The sequence below is a fragment of the Ammospiza nelsoni genome, chromosome 16 (genome assembly GCF_027579445.1).
Source record: "Ammospiza nelsoni isolate bAmmNel1 chromosome 16, bAmmNel1.pri, whole genome shotgun sequence".
Taxonomy (NCBI): Eukaryota; Metazoa; Chordata; class Aves; order Passeriformes; family Passerellidae; genus Ammospiza; species Ammospiza nelsoni.
Genome location: NC_080648.1, coordinates 17,795,225 through 17,810,539, shown reverse-complemented (window position 1 = coordinate 17,810,539; position 15,315 = coordinate 17,795,225). Strand labels below are relative to the sequence as shown.

General features: G+C 43.4%; 1 protein-coding gene across 4 annotated transcripts in view; it reads left to right on the top strand.

Annotated features, from left to right (window-relative positions):
- Positions 1-14,867, top strand: part of CSNK1A1 (casein kinase 1 alpha 1) — a 32,100-nt gene extending 17,233 nt beyond the window's left edge. For 2 of the 4 annotated variants that reach the window (XM_059483743.1, XM_059483746.1), the window contains 6 exons: positions 1,700-1,839; positions 4,870-4,948; positions 5,934-6,008; positions 7,317-7,423; positions 8,268-8,416; positions 13,353-14,867. In XM_059483743.1, coding sequence (XP_059339726.1) covers positions 1,700-1,839; positions 4,870-4,948; positions 5,934-6,008; positions 7,317-7,423; positions 8,268-8,416; positions 13,353-13,360 — 558 coding nt within the window. In that variant the 3' untranslated portion in view covers positions 13,361-14,867. Of the gene's footprint in view, positions 1-1,699; positions 1,840-4,869; positions 4,949-5,933; positions 6,009-7,316; positions 7,424-8,267; positions 8,422-13,352 lie in introns of those variants that run through there. The other 2 variants (XM_059483745.1, XM_059483744.1) reach the window with 2 other exon arrangements.
- The last annotated feature ends 448 nt before the right edge of the window (positions 14,868-15,315 follow it).

The following is a 15,315-nucleotide window of genomic DNA, read 5'->3' as shown; positions in this document are numbered from 1 at the left end:
CCTTCAGCCCATCCACAGGGAAATACAGACTGATCCTGAGCTAGGGAACAGAGCAAACTTCCCCAGGGAAGCTGCTGCTCTAAAATAATAGCCAGTTACAGGTCTGTGTTGTGGACCAAGTCAGAAAATGAGAGATTGCATTCGAGCTCAGGCTTTGCTTCTAGGAAAGTCACATAGGAGCAATCACGTAGAGCCTTTCAGTGTCTGCTTTGGGATTCAATATCAAATATTTCCTGGCATATCAGGTGATTTCCTGGTAGCTAGGGAACATATCCATGCTCACTGAGTAGCTGCCTGTTGTGGGTGCAGCACAGCCAGGACCCACACCTTGCTGAGCTGTCTGAGCAGTGGAGTTGATTTAAAAACTTGGGTTAATGTCTCTTGCTCCAAGCATTCTGGGCTTTCAGGATGGCTTTCACCTGAACAGCAAATGCAGCACTGCAGTGCCTTGTGTTTGCATGTAAATCATGGCAAGGCTTCAACCCCAGGTTTTCTGCTCTGACACTAGAAGCTGAAGAGGATTTTAGCTTTGCATTTTCCTGTCTAGGCTACTGTAGTTGGGAAATCTTGAATCAGAATTCTGAGCCATAGCTACTCTGCAATTCAGAAACTTTCAGTATCTTGGATACTTCAGAGTTGAACTTCTTGGTTCACAGCACTTCCAGTGTGCCAGTGACCCCCCCCCCCCCCCATTTCAGCCTTGGATGTATTTTAGTCTCCTGTTTGTTTTTAAAGATGTATCTTCAGTTCTGGAATCAGCTTCTAGGTGATACAGAGTTGTTTTTTACAGAGACGTAATCAGACTTTAAATATCTTCTTTCCATCACATTCTGTCCCCACCCAAGTTACTTTTGCAGCACTGATCAGTCTGTAGGGATTGTAGTCCTTGATCCTGTAGCATTAATCCAGTGTTGGAATCAGGATTTGTAGCTTGAAGTCTGAAAGGTTCTTTATGTGCTTCTTTCTGCCTCAGCTGTTTTTGCCTAGTCCTGAAATCTTGCCCAAGAAAGTACAGCCTGGATGACCCTTTGTAGGTGGGCTGGCTGGCAGCACACTGATTACCACACACTAATTACCACACACTCAGGTTGCTAAATACCAAATCATTGGGCAAGCTTGGTTATTAGAAACCCAAATTGGATCCATTGCTTGGCTCCAGCTTCCTGGCTGTGTTAAAAGCAACGAGTTTGTCCTGCTGCTGTGGCAGTGTTCTGGGAGCCTTCAAATGAGCCAAGAACAAGCTGTCTTGTTTGCTGGGGAAGGTTTTGGCCTTGTGCTCTGCAGAATGGCCACTGTTCTTTGGGACAGGACGTTGCAGGATGTGCCTTGTACATTAAGCTGCCCTTAGCTCCATGTGTGTGCCCTGTGTGCCAGTGGGGTCTGGGATGTGCTTTCACACATCTTCCTCCCTCAGCAGATTACAGTAGTGATAGAAAATAGTGGTACAACTAAGCTCCAGAGGCTGAGTAGCACCATCTAATCCATTGCAGGGGATTGAGAAAAGGCTTGAACTAATTCACCATTGAGTTTTTAACTGACTAGTTAAAGCTGGTTGCGCCTCCGCACTGTTACTTTGCTTCTTTTAACTGTAGGCTGTTACATTGTCTGGGTGTCTTAAAACATAGCTAATGCCTACTGAAAGAAGTTGGGAGATTGGGGTTTTGGATAGGAATCTAACCTGTTTTCATTTCTCTTGAAGTTATTCCTTATTGACTTTGGTTTGGCCAAAAAGTACCGGGACAACAGGACAAGGCAACACATACCATACAGAGAAGACAAAAATCTCACTGGCACAGCTCGATATGCCAGCATCAATGCACACCTTGGCATTGAGCAGAGGTGAGTGCAGCTTCTGGAGGGTGCAGGGTGCTCTTTGGAAGCTTCTGAAGAGTCTGAATCATTTTGTATGAAAAGTGTATCCATCTCTTTGCAAGTGTTCTTCCTTTTGGCTGCCTGTGCAAGGATTGGGGAAAATCCAAGCACCTAATTTGCCTCTTGAAGAGACTGTGTGTCTTGCAGACATCATGTGGATGTTCTGCATATTATTTTGGCTTTTTAAAGGCTAAGCCATACTTTGATGTGGGTGTGTCAGAGGCCCTTCACACATAAAATGCTGCACTTTGCTGATGTGTTGGTACCTGTTGGCAGCACTGCTGACTGGCTTGAGAGCCTTTCTGTAAGCAGAAGGGCTGTTCTAAAGCTGGTGTCTGGCCTGTTTTCCCACTCTCATAAACTTAGTAAACCATTATTTCTCCTTTTGCCTGCAAGCAAGACTTAAATACCTTCAGTCACACTGTATTTTAGTTTTATGTCTGTAGCTATGTACACATGTGTGTGGATATATTTCTTAGAGCTTTGCTTAATCAACGAACACATTTTTATCTTCTGGATCAAAGGCATTTTGTTCCTACAGAATCCCAGCATTTTCTAGTGGAGAGAGCACTTCAAGTAGTTTGGAAGTGTTAGGTGTTTATGGGATATCAAGGGATGCCTCTCTTCCTTACATCTGTACCTAAAAATTGTATTGGATAACTGAAGAGTGTGGCTTTACCTCTCTTGGATAGTTAAAGCTTCTAGGAATGTCTATGCCTCTGACCTTTGTGTTAACCAAGATCAGAATGACAGAATTTCTCGTGCTCAGCTTCAACAGAACATGTAACCCACAAATGGTGCTTTAAAATGCTCCATGTTTCCTTTTTTATTTTAATTTCCTTAAGGTTCCTTCAGGGTGTTTTATTGTTTGTCAGTGCCATTATTGAAGCCAGCTTGGTATGTGGTCAGGGAGATAATGACAGGTGTCACTTCTGAAATAAATGCATTTCACAGATCCCAAGCAGTCCTGAAAAGGGAATATCTGTGCTTGCACCTGAGAGTGAAGGAGGGACCTGCAAAGGATCTTGCTTTTGAATTTAGTTGGGCACCAAAAATTGAGTTTAGTTGAATTTTACACCATATCTGCTGGTAATGGGAATTGTGTTATAATTAGAAATGTAGGTTGGTGCTTGCTAAAAGCTGCTAAACTGTCTAGGTCAAGCCAGCAGCGAGGCAAAGAAGTAATGCATTCCTGTAATCAAGAGAAACCAGTTCTGGAGCTTATGGCAGAATATTTCAACCTCTAGTCCTGTACTTTTAACTGTTACAGATCATGTTTTCCTACAGGTAATGACAGCTGTGCTCAAGGAGCTCTTTGCAGTGGTATTTATTTTAATAATGGAGAGGATTGTCCTGTTTTCCAAATCCTGAAAACTGTTTTTGTCAATATATTGTAATAATGTACCCACTGCAGATTTACAGAACGAAATGTTTCCTACTACGAGATCATTGCATTAAACATTAAAACAATGAGCTGGGTGGGGGATGGACACTCTTAAACCCTTTATTGCTGCTGAATTTACCACTGCCTTCTCAGAGAATTTTATGTCCCTGTACAGGTTCACTGAATGCTGTTGGTGATTAAAATCTGCAGTTCTAATGGAATTAGCAAGTTTGGCAGGCTGGAATTTGTGGGCTCAGTATCATTTTTCAGCCCTTTGTCTGTGGTTTCGTGTTGCAGCTGAGATGATCTGAGGGGAGGGAACCAATCCCCTCTTCCCTGGGCACTGCAGAGCTTTGCTGGCCTTGTGCTCAAAGCTTTCTGGAGCCAAGCTGATTTCCCCCTGGGACTGCTTTGCCTTTGTTCCCAAAGGGTCACAGAGCTGGCCCATGAGTGAGGAGTGCCAGGCTGTTCTGGTTCCATTGGCTGGGCTAGAACACAAAACATCACCAGCTTCTTTCTTCTCCTACCAAGAGAGATCAGGTTGGAGCCTGTTCCCACTTCAGGGGAGCTGTTTTTCCCTCACCTTTGTGTGTAATCCTGTTTGCAATACCACTGTCAGCCTTTTGATCCTTGTCGAGTCTGTCCTGCCACCCTTTAAATCCTTCTCTGGCTGAGAGAGCAGCAGCAAAACCCACCAGCTTTTCCCCATAAGGGAGCAGGGACGAGGAAAAGAAGTTATTTTTCTGCCTCATATTAAATAGATGTCAGCTGTAGAGAGGGGCAGTCAGAGGAAAAATCTGATTTTACCACAGCTGGGAAGAGGCAACTTTGCCAAGAGGAAAAAAAATCCTGGAGTGTGTTTTCCACTCCAATGAGCTGTGCTGCTCTTGGTGCTCAGGAAAGCTGTGAGCAAAGTACAGTGGAGTTCATGTGGCCAGAGTGGGGATCGGGAACATGTGCAGGGCAGAAAGCGTTTGAAGCCTTTTGCATGAGAGTTTGTGCAAGTTCTCAGTTGGATGGATCACTTTGGAGTTCTCCAGACTTTGGGGGGAAGAAGGCAGAGGCAGCTCTCAGACTGATCCATGTACCTCCATAAATATTGCTTATTGCTGCCTTTTAAAATCAGGGGCAGCTCAGGGGGATTTGACAGAAGGCAAGGAAGAAAGGAGCAATTCCCCTTAGGGACCAGGTGGTCAGGATTGATCCCAGACTGAGCCAAGGTTCAGGGAAAAATGTGACTGACAAGATGTTATAGCCTTACTGACCCCATTAACCTCATTCTCTCTTACCAAGCATTCCATGGTTCCTACAGGAAAATCTTCAGTTTCTACCCAAGCTACTTAAGAAGGCAGGAAAGACATTTCATGGTTGGTTTTTTGTTGTTGTTGGTTTTGTTTTTTTTTATTTTCCAAAGATCACTATAACTGCAAGTGAAAGCTTAGAACACACAATACCTACAGAATACTCCTTGCTTAAAAAGTGAATAGGATCTCTTCCTATCTTAGGGTTTTCTTAGGGTTTATTCCTGAATTATTTTTTTAATTTAAATTTTGAATGTGGAATAAAGTAAGAAATGGCAGAATTTGTGATTTCTTGTGTTTTTCCTCCTGCAGTCGTCGGGATGACATGGAGTCTCTAGGCTATGTATTGATGTACTTTAACAGAACCAGTCTGCCTTGGCAAGGATTAAAGGTAGGTTAGGATGCTTTTTTTCCCTCCCCCACCCTTTTAATATTTTTTTTCATGTTTGGGTAGCATGCTTCTGCCTGCCAGGTGGGTTTATATAATGTTTAGCCTCAGTTGTACAAAGCAGCTTTTCCCAAAGCTTGATATTTATAGACTGTGGATTCTGCCTCTTACGCAGCAGGCAAAATGTGCATTGTTGGACTGTTAAAATTTATGCTAAACAATAGCTGACATCATCTTTGCCAGTTATTGTCCTGTTGCAGGCTGAGGCCCCTTTGGGAAATAAAAATAACATTGTTAGTGGCTTTTTGAATTGCTGGAGAGAGCGTGGAAATAATCTCTTGCCTGGCAAGTTCAGCCTCAGTGGTGTCTTCAGTCCAGGTTATGGCACAACTGAATAATTATTAACTGCAGCAGGCTTGTTCAGGATTTCCATGTATGGGAGCCAGCTACAAACGTGGCAGACATTTCTTATTTCACTCATTTAGACTCCAGTGATTGGTTTTCATGTTTTAATTGTTTTTCTTTCTTCGTGTGAGAGTTGTGTAATTCCAATGCTGTTGCAGCTGCACAGTTTCTAAAAAGCCAGCAGCTTGTGGGCCACTGGAACTCCTCAGCTGCAAATGAATGTAAAGGGTGCTGAAGCACCAGGCAGCCCTGAATGAGGCACTGAGTGGGAATTAATACAACTTTGGCAAATGTAGCTGCAAGTCTGCTGTGGTTAATGGACAAAAGCAGCAGCTAGAGCTACACGAGCTGTGCCATGTGATGGAAGCATTAGACTGCGACAAATGGTATTAAACTGTGGCCAAATCTTAATACCAGATTGACCTTCATTCTCTTTGCAATAAGTGTGTGGGACTTGGAGATTTCACATAAAATACTTATGGTTGACCAAAGGATTTTTGTCATTTTTTTTTTTTTTTGCTGCTGTCCTTGTTAATCCAGTGTTGCACAATATCTCTTATATTGTGACCTACATGTTCCACAGGCTGCAACAAAGAAGCAAAAGTATGAAAAGATTAGTGAAAAGAAAATGTCCACTCCTGTTGAGGTTTTGTGTAAGGTAAGAGTTTCCAAATGATGTCATATTGTGAAATGGAAATGCTTTTCTTGTTTGGTTTGTTGGTTTTTTCCCCTAAACTTGAGCCAATATATTAAATAGCCTCACATGGCATTTGCTGCTGAATAATTCAGCTTTGGCAGGCACTGGGTGCCTTGTGTTTGGCCACCCAGCAAGACTGGGAACGTGTACAGGGCAGCATTTGCTGCTGCTCCTTGGCAAAGTTCATGCCACCATCATTCAGGTCTGGCTGACTGTTGGCTGTGCAAGCTCCCAGCTCTCTTAGGTGAGGCTTGGTCAGTTCTTCAAGGTTTACAGTGCAGGTTTGACATCAGAAGTAAATAAGTAACCAAGGTGGAGCTGTCTGGCTCGCCTACATCCACTTTGTGCCTCTCCAGTAGGGTTCATATTGTCTGCCCTTACTCAAGGAGTGGCTGTAATGGAATTGGATGCAAGTGATCTTTGTTTTTCCAGAGTTTTCCTTTGAGTCTTAAGATTCCTCTTGCACTGTGGCATCTGAGTGCTTCTTAACCAAGATCCTTGAGAACACAGCAGGGCCTGTGCCCCTCAGAGAGCAGCAGCAAGGATTGCACTTTCTAGTCCTGCACATCTCTATCCCCAGAGTCTGACAGCATCTCCCAAGCCCTTGAACTGTTTATGAAATGGATTGGGTTGGAAGGGACCTTAAAAATCATCCATCCCCTGCTGGGGGACACCCTCCCCTAGTCCGGGTTGCTCAGAGCTCCATCCAGTGTGGCCTTGAACTTGCAGGGATGTTATACCCTGGGATTTTTACTGTGTGCTATTACCTATTACAGGCAGGCTTTAATACAGCATTCAATGTTTAAAAATGTAAACCAGAAAATCTTTGAAAGAGGTTTTCATAATTTAAGCTTTCACGTTTAATACTTATTAACTGACCTTGTCTCTACTGTGTTCAAGCAGATTATCAAGGAAACACGAGTGAATCTCTTACCAGATAATTATCATTATTTTAGAGACTTAGTTAATACGAACAAGGTTTAATTAGGATGAACAGTGTGCTTTATAAATAAGTTAAATGTTGAAGGTTCTGGTAGCAGAGAGCTTATGATTGCAAACCAGCCATGAGGTAACAGTTCTGGGGAAGGAGTGTGTACCTGAGCAAGTGCACATGCTGAACTACAGAACACATTAAGAACCAGGGGCAAAGTGGAATTAATTCATGCAGCTTCAACCAGCTTTCCTCTGCTGTTGGAGACAGCATCTTTTTGCCTTTGGTAGGAGGTTTTTGCTGTGAGCCATGGCTTGATTAACACTGTTGATTTCCAGGGGTTCCCTGCAGAATTTGCCATGTACCTGAACTACTGTCGTGGCCTGCGCTTTGAAGAGGCACCAGATTACATGTACCTGAGGCAATTATTCCGTATTCTTTTCAGGTCAGTCTCCAAGTGGAAAAGTACAGAAACTTCTCAGGGATCCGGTTGGGAACTGCTCTGTGGGACTGGCACTGCAGAGAGCAGCTCCTGTGTGTGGTGTAGGGAGTTCTTCTGGGACTCCCTTTCATTTCAGAGCTTCAAAAGCTGTTTAAAGGACCTGAAAATTATTGTTCAATGTTAAACATAAAGGGAAAAGAGTCTCTTGTTTTTGCATTGTGTGATGTGACCACAGGGTTGAGCCCATGCTTCAGGTTCTGTTGCAAGTGCCATAACAAATTGACCCTTGGTAGAAGTCTTTGAAGCTTTTTATGTTTGGAAACCAGTGCTGGGCCCAGCAGTGGTTCTCAGGAGAGAGATTTCAGTGGAGGAGAATAATGCTGCTTCATTGAGCTCGTTAGAGCAGCTGGAACATAAACTCCACCTTGTGCACTGAACAGCACCTGTCAAAAGAAGGGCAGGTACTGATCTCTCGAGTCTCCCCCCAGGTTTCTGGGATCCAAAGAATTTCTATTCAGTGATGTACAATACTGCAGTCTTTCCTTGAAATTATATCTATATTAAAAAAAAAAGCTCAGAAGCTCAGTGCAGACGGTGAGTGAGCTGGGCTGGGAGGAAGTGCTGCTTCCACAAGTGCAGACCTTTGTGTAAGCAATGAGTAAATGCTGCTGGCTGGCATTTGGGCTTGCTGCAAGAATCCCTTTAAGTTAGTAATACTTAGCATTTCTATACCATTCATAATCTCTAAAGCAGCTTAGAGAAGGAGCTATCCCCTAGTTGTGGGATTTCAGGCAGGGCTGGCTGTTGGCTCGGATGTGTTACAGCAGAACGTTTCCCTTTCTTGCAGGACCTTGAACCACCAGTATGACTACACATTCGACTGGACAATGTTAAAGCAGAAAGCAGCACAGCAGGCAGCCTCTTCCAGTGGGCAGGGGCAGCAGGCCCAAACCCCCACAGGCAAGCAAACTGACAAATCCAAGAGTAACATGAAAGGTTAGTAGCCAAGAACCAAGTGACGTTACAGGAAAAACAAAAATTCCACGAATTTGGACAACGGCGGCAATTCCAAGTGTTAGATCAAGGAGGTGGTTTAAAAACTACATTTGGCTCTTAAATTCAAAAGCAAAACCAAAAGACGTCCTTGGAGAATTTGACTACTAACTTTATACCAAAATGTCCTTGTTATTCATATCATTTCTTCTGGGGATGTTGGGTCATTTTTAACCACTGCATCTTTTGCTCCCGCATTAACCACTTTCCAAAAACAAGAAACTGACTTGGTGTTGGGAATGTGACATTTTTATTTATTTTGATTTATATATATACATATATATGTCCTTATATATGTATAAATATATAATGCAATCCAAAATCCTAGACCTAACACTTTTTAAGGGATAATTCTCATTGCCTAGGCAAGGATCTAGAGACTTTGGGTTCTGCTCTGTGGCAGCTGGTACAGTGCTGTGGGTTTGCTTCTGTTCTGTATGCCTCAAACACTGGGAACAGAAAATTGTGACTGCTCTGGCTTCCTGCAGTGGGTTTACATTGAGACATTTGGTCCAGAGTTCAAGGAAAGGACCAGTGAGCTCAAAATGCCTTGTCTAAATCAAGCAGTAACCCCAAACTGCTGTGGTTTGCCAACTCACAATTTTCTGAAGTATCTGGGTGCTCTGGGGTGGGGCTTCAGGTTTCTTGATGATTTTTTGATGTTTCTAGGTTATGGTTTCAAAGGGAAATGTTGTGACATGTTCAGATGTAATTGTGTAATAACTGAAAACTGAGTTCTGAAAAGACACATCAGTTTTTTTCCCACATGGTCTAGAAGCTTTTAAAATACTTTTTAAAATACTTTTTTTTTTTTTTTTTTTTTTGAATGATGCAAATGTGCTGGTCTGAGTCTGGTAAGTCCTTGGGATGAAACTGCCACATCTGTGAGCCAGTCTTGCCATGAAACCAATTCCTGCAGCTGAGCTGTGGATAAAATTGAAACTAATGAGATTGTGTGACTGAGAATAGAGAAGCAAGGTTTAAATTATGTACTGAGGCCTTGCTGCTCTTCAGTACCTCCTGTCTGTCATTTTTATATGTATAAAATTACATACTTTCTAACATGACAGTCCTGGAAATCAGAGAAATACAGAAGTGTTTACAATAAACTTAAACATTGTTCTTCACGTAGTGTGGGAGCATTCAAACCTTACCAGGTATCTTTAGTCAAAATAGCTATCAAAAACCCACATTTTGTTCAGAATAAATGAAGTATTAAAACACCTGCTGCTTTTCCCAAGATTGAAGTGGTTCTTGAAAAAAAATAAAAATTCAGAGATGCCATTAAGTGTCAGATTTTTGGCATAGAGTGGCTGGATCTGACAGGCTGGAAACCAGTTCCTGCAGCTGCAACACCAGTAGCAGACTGGGTGATTAAGCACCTGGGCTTGGATTGCTTCCTGAAATAAAGAAACCCTGACTGAAGTTCAGAACCCAGCCCAATTTGGGGTGTGGAGGGGTTGGCTGTTCTAGCAGCAGAAGATAATTTGACCAAAAATGCACATTCCTCACAACAGCTCATGCTCAGAGTGAGGGCTTTGAAGGAGTGGTGATCTGTAAGTGGAACCTGCCCTGAAAATCAGGTTGTGAGCTGGTGAAACACAGTTTGGCTGGAGTGTTCTGAGGTTTAACATGCTGCTTTCCTGCCTCAGACAGTCTCTGCCCAAGTGCTGTGTGTGAAGAAGGAAAAGGTCATTAAAGTGATTATCTGCCTGCATCTTGAGGTGATGCTGCAGTGCCAGAGAGCAGGGGTGAGCAGGGAAGCTTTGCCATGGAGCCCCAGACCATTTCTGTTCACTGATTTACATTCCTTATCCCACTGTCCTTTGGAGAGGCCCCTTGCTACAGCTGAGATTAATTTCTTGGGGTTTTAGCACAATTTCATTGGGTTTTTGGGGAATGACTCTCCGCTCCCCATCACCAAAAAAAGCTGGTGACCTTTGGGCTGATCAAGCTGTGATGTCAGCAGAGCATTAAAGCAGTGCTTGGCAAACATCTGAAGACTTCAGAGGCTTCATCTCTTCAGCAAAGTAGAGATTTCCAGAGTCCTAAAATCCTACATGTCTTTTTGTGGGGAATTCTGCCTGTTAATGAAGATTTTTTTGAACCCAGCTAAGCTGAAGGAGGAGGCAGTGTGGCTTGGATGCTGTGTCACATTGGAGAGGATGAAATACCTGGTTATTTTTTCTGGAGTTCAGTTAAATTCTTTTGTAGTTGCTGTAGCAAAGCCTCTGTGGGAGTGGCTTAAAAGGCTTCCTGGTATCAAATGTTACCCCTGTGGTAACCCTATCCATTGAACAGGAGTCCTGCAAGTAGCAGTGCACAGGTGCAGTTATTTGTAAAGTGCTGTTGGAGATTTGCATCTGGGCAGGGTGGGCCAGGGAAGGACAGACTCAGATTGTTTGCCCAGTGTGCTCATTTACAGATACTCCTGATTTCCTTAGCTCAGATCCATGTTAAATCATCAATGAATCCTAGAGTTTATCCAGGCTAAATATTCTGCTTGCTTCCAGAATAACCTGTTCTGTCCATGGCCTTTTTTCTCTTCAGTTTTTTTCCCCTGCCCCTCTCTGGAACTGTGTGCAGTGTCTTTTGTAACAGCCAGATCAGCTGCTTTGGAACTTGGAGAGGTGAACTGTTCCAGCAGACAGAGCTCTGCTGACTCGGGCAACTTGGGCTGCCTCTCTTTTGCCAGAGCAGCAGTTGTTCAGGTGTGATTTGTAACTGTGCTTACACTCAGCTTCCCTCAGTCATAAAAGTGACTCAAGCAGTCAATCTGCAGGATAAAGTCTACCAGGGCCATTTGGGAGAGGTGTTTTTAACTCCTGGCAGTGGAGATTCTGTGAGGCTGTCAGCAGGTCCATTAATATTTGCTGGATGCCTGTGCTGGTGGCAGGATTGCTCAGAACAGACTGAGACTTCTCTGCTGGAGAATTAGAATTACTGACACCTGAATCCTTCTCACTTGCTTGTCTGGAGCAATGGAGAATACACAAAGTCTGAGCATTTCACACTGAGGAGGGTTTTAGGGAATTACACTGGAGTTGCTGCTCCCCTGTCAATCACATCTTCAGCCATGGTAATAAAGAAGCAATTTGAGGATCCCTCACATAGCACAGAGATTTTCAGAGCTTTGGGTAACACCTCAGAGGGAGAGGTGTGATGATTTGGCCCTGTATGGAGTGAAGATGTGTGGAAGAGATGCCCCCATGGACTCTCCAGCATGTTCCTCATGCCAGCACTGCTCTGTGTGCTGAGTATCTCCATCTCACCTGCCAGCTGTGGTTGGGCTGTGTCTTTACAGGACTTTGAAGGGACATTTTGAGTTGAATCCAGCTCCCTGTTGCTCTCTGTAGCTGGACGTTCTCCTGCCCATATTACCTTGGGTTTGAGAAGTTCTAATAGCAGCAGATCATTTGGTAGGATGTCCTTTGTCCTCAGGTCCAGGCTCCCATTTCTCATGAAATACTCAGGCTTCTGAAGCAATGAGTTGATCTATTTCTTTCCACACTCTCCTTTGTTGGCTTTGTTTTGGCTGCTTTGATGGAGAAGTGGTTCAAAAGATGAATCAGTGTTCTCTGCTGAACACACTAAATGGAAAAACAGCATAATTTCTGGTTGTGTACATCAAGTAGGATTTGGGAACTCAGGAGTCCCTGGGCTTTCCGTGGGAACTTGCACTCAAGTGGGAATGGCTGTCTTGATTCTGGTACTGGATTTTTTTTTTAGTATGACCAGTGCTGGATAAAGAGAATTGTCCCTCAATGCACTAACACTGGCTTTGAAACAAGTTATTGAACCTCTTTGAAATGACCTGTAGCCAATTCTGGAGGAGTTAAAGCCATTTTCTGGGTGCTCTCCAGATACATTTTGGACAGAATGTCAGACTAGTAAGACTTGTTTGCACTTGCTTCTCTCTGGATGACAGCACAAGCTATAGCTGAGGTCAGCTCTGTCTGTATTTCACTGAGAAGAGATTTCTGTTGCAAAAACTCAGAGCTGTTGCTGTGATGAACTCAGCCATGGGCAGAACCATCCCTGTCTGGAGAGCATCCAGAACGAAACTCGCTTGGCAAGGCCATCTTTGGTTGAGGCTGTGAAGCACAGCCCTGCCACCTGAGTCACCAGAGAGCAGCACGGAGGGAGGACTGGCTTAGCCTGCAGTAACTGGTTCTTGGAGATCTCTGTGTGTTCCTGTCTCTCCCTGTCCCCCAGTGTCATTTGGAATTCTGAACATGAAAAGAATTGCTGTGTGTGCAGCACCTCCCCTGCCGTGTGAGTCAGCCCTTGTCCTTGCCAAGGCTGAGGTGTGCTGCTTGCCCAGGGGGTGTCCCAGGTGCTGCTGCCTTGTTGTGGGTGCTGCTGTGGCTTTGTGGTGCCACAGTTGCTGTAAGGTGGGTGAGTGATGCCCTGGCTGGCCGTGTGACACTGCCTGTGCCAGCGCCTGTGACATCCCCCGTGCCGCTGCCGTACTGCGGCTCTGGAGAGCACCCTGCAGTCAGATGACAGCTTGACATTCGGGGATATAAACATGAGCCACTGCAGACGAGTAGAAAACAATCCTATGAAATTACATCCTGTTTCCTAGTGGCAATAACACAGCTTGTTTTCAAACTGCTGGGCTGGATTCCTGCTGGAGGAATGTGGCATCCAGCTGGTGCGTTCAGCCTGCTTCCAGTGCAGTGAGAGGTGTGTGAGCTCCAGGGCTGTGGCAAGTGCTGGTTACCTTTGGAAATGGACTCCAGGAACTCTGCAATTCCCAGATGGAGCAGCATTTTCCCCTTTGAATGACCATAACTGCTGTTTATTTTCCTCCTGTGAATGCTGTTGCTCGTTTCCATCCCGTATCAGTAAGTTTGCCCTTGTGTTTATCTTGCAGGTTTCTGAGCATGACGAGGATGGGACAAAGCAGAGCAGATCGGAGCAGGACTTGTCACTCCCCAAATCCTAGAAATTTTAGTTGATACACTTGCCAGTGGCTGTGGGCAACCATTTCCTTGGTGTAAAGAACTTAATATCAGTATAAACTGGCTCTGGGCAGTGTCAGTGATGCTGCACTTTGAGTTGTAGCAGCTGTAATTGTGAATATTACTGAGATAGTGAAACATGGTGTCCAGTTTTCTATTGCATTTTTTTCAAGTGGAAAAGTTAACTAATGGTTGACACACAAGTGGAGAAAATTGTGCATATGCCAATTTTTGTTACCTTTTTACTTTGAACTACACTGCTTATGAGATCTCATTGTTTTGGAAGAATGGCATGAACAGTCTTCGGCAACAGTTGTGATAATTGTAAATGCTCACAATTGTGCACTCTTTTCTGGTTATTCCTCCCTGGGTTTTGAAAGTTGTACACTTAAAACATTCTTAAAGTTGTTGGCTTCTATGTGCAACATACCAAGCCAGCTGACATGGTAGTAACCAAAGATTCCAGTTTTTAAGCATATGAAAGACTCTGCCTGCTTACCTGTGCTAGAAATAACAGCATCTAAAGTGAAGACTTAAGAGAAACTTAGCGACTACTAGATAATCTTTAGGACTCTGCATTAACTCTATAATGTTCTTGGTATAAAAGGAAAAACAGCATATTTGTCACGAAATTTAGTTAACATCTTACAACTGAACCTGTATGTAAGTTGCTTAGATAAATGTAATCACTGTAAACATCTATATGATCTGGGATTTTGTTTTTATTTTGAAGCGGGAGCTTTTTTGTTTACAAGTTCATTAAAAACTAAAAACTGTTTCTGTAAGGAAATGAGATTTTTTTAATTTGCCTTGTTAATTCAGTTTAAGAAATTTACATTACCCTGTTTTTAAACCAAGTTTAAGGCCATTTGTTAAGCAAAAGAAGTCATATTTCTTTCTAAATCATTTTAGATTTAGTGTTGTAACTCTTCCTCATTTTGTTTTTAAATAAATTTTGTATTTTTTCCTTGAGGGGGAAGGGGCAGTCTTGCATTTTTATAACCTGTTGTTTGAGACCAGCCCTCCATAATAAGATTGGAATTTTTAAAAATGAAATGGCATCTTTTGCAGACCCAGGATTGGCAGCCTCCGAGCATTGCCATGTCCTGCCTCGGCTGGACTGACTTGTGATTGCTGCTTTGGAGACAAAAAATTGGAATGGTTTGAAAAAAATTGGATGGTTTGAAACCAAGGCATTTTCTTTCAAGTTCTTGTGAAGTGGATATGACCAGATTTCCTCTTGTTCTTGGGGGCAGCCTCGCACCATGCAGAGTTCACGTTGGTTACTGCCCCAGGCTGTCTTCCTTCTCACTCCTATTCTAGCCCAGCTGAAAGAAAGAAATACTTTTATTGCTGGTAATTCTTTAACAGTGTAATTTATTCCTTTATAGCATGTCAGAATAAATTAAAAAAAAAATGTCTGAAAATGCTGCCAGATGCCTATTGTGTAAATGTTGTCTGTATGTTTGCTTTTTAGACCGTTTCCATGCATGGAGCAGAGTTCCTGCTCACAGTTTATCTTTTTTACTGTTGGAAAAGATCTTTCTTTCCTTTTGACAACCATTTCTTCAGGATCATAAGACACTGTGCACTCCTGGAATGGTGATGATGTGGATCAAGGCTCCCCTGTACTCTGTCCAAGAAGGATCTGCCCTGAGATGCTAAGCTTTCGGTGGAGAACGCTGTGTGCTAATAATAACAAATAATAAACGCTGGGATAGATAATCTGGGAGGCAGGGAGGCTGCTGAGCTTCAGAGATAGCAGAGCACACAGCAGGCTCTGCTGCCTGCCAGGTGCAAGGAGAAATGGAGCTCGTTCTGGCCAGGATGGTTTCCCAAACTCCTGAGGCTTGCCCCATCCAAATAAGGATGGTT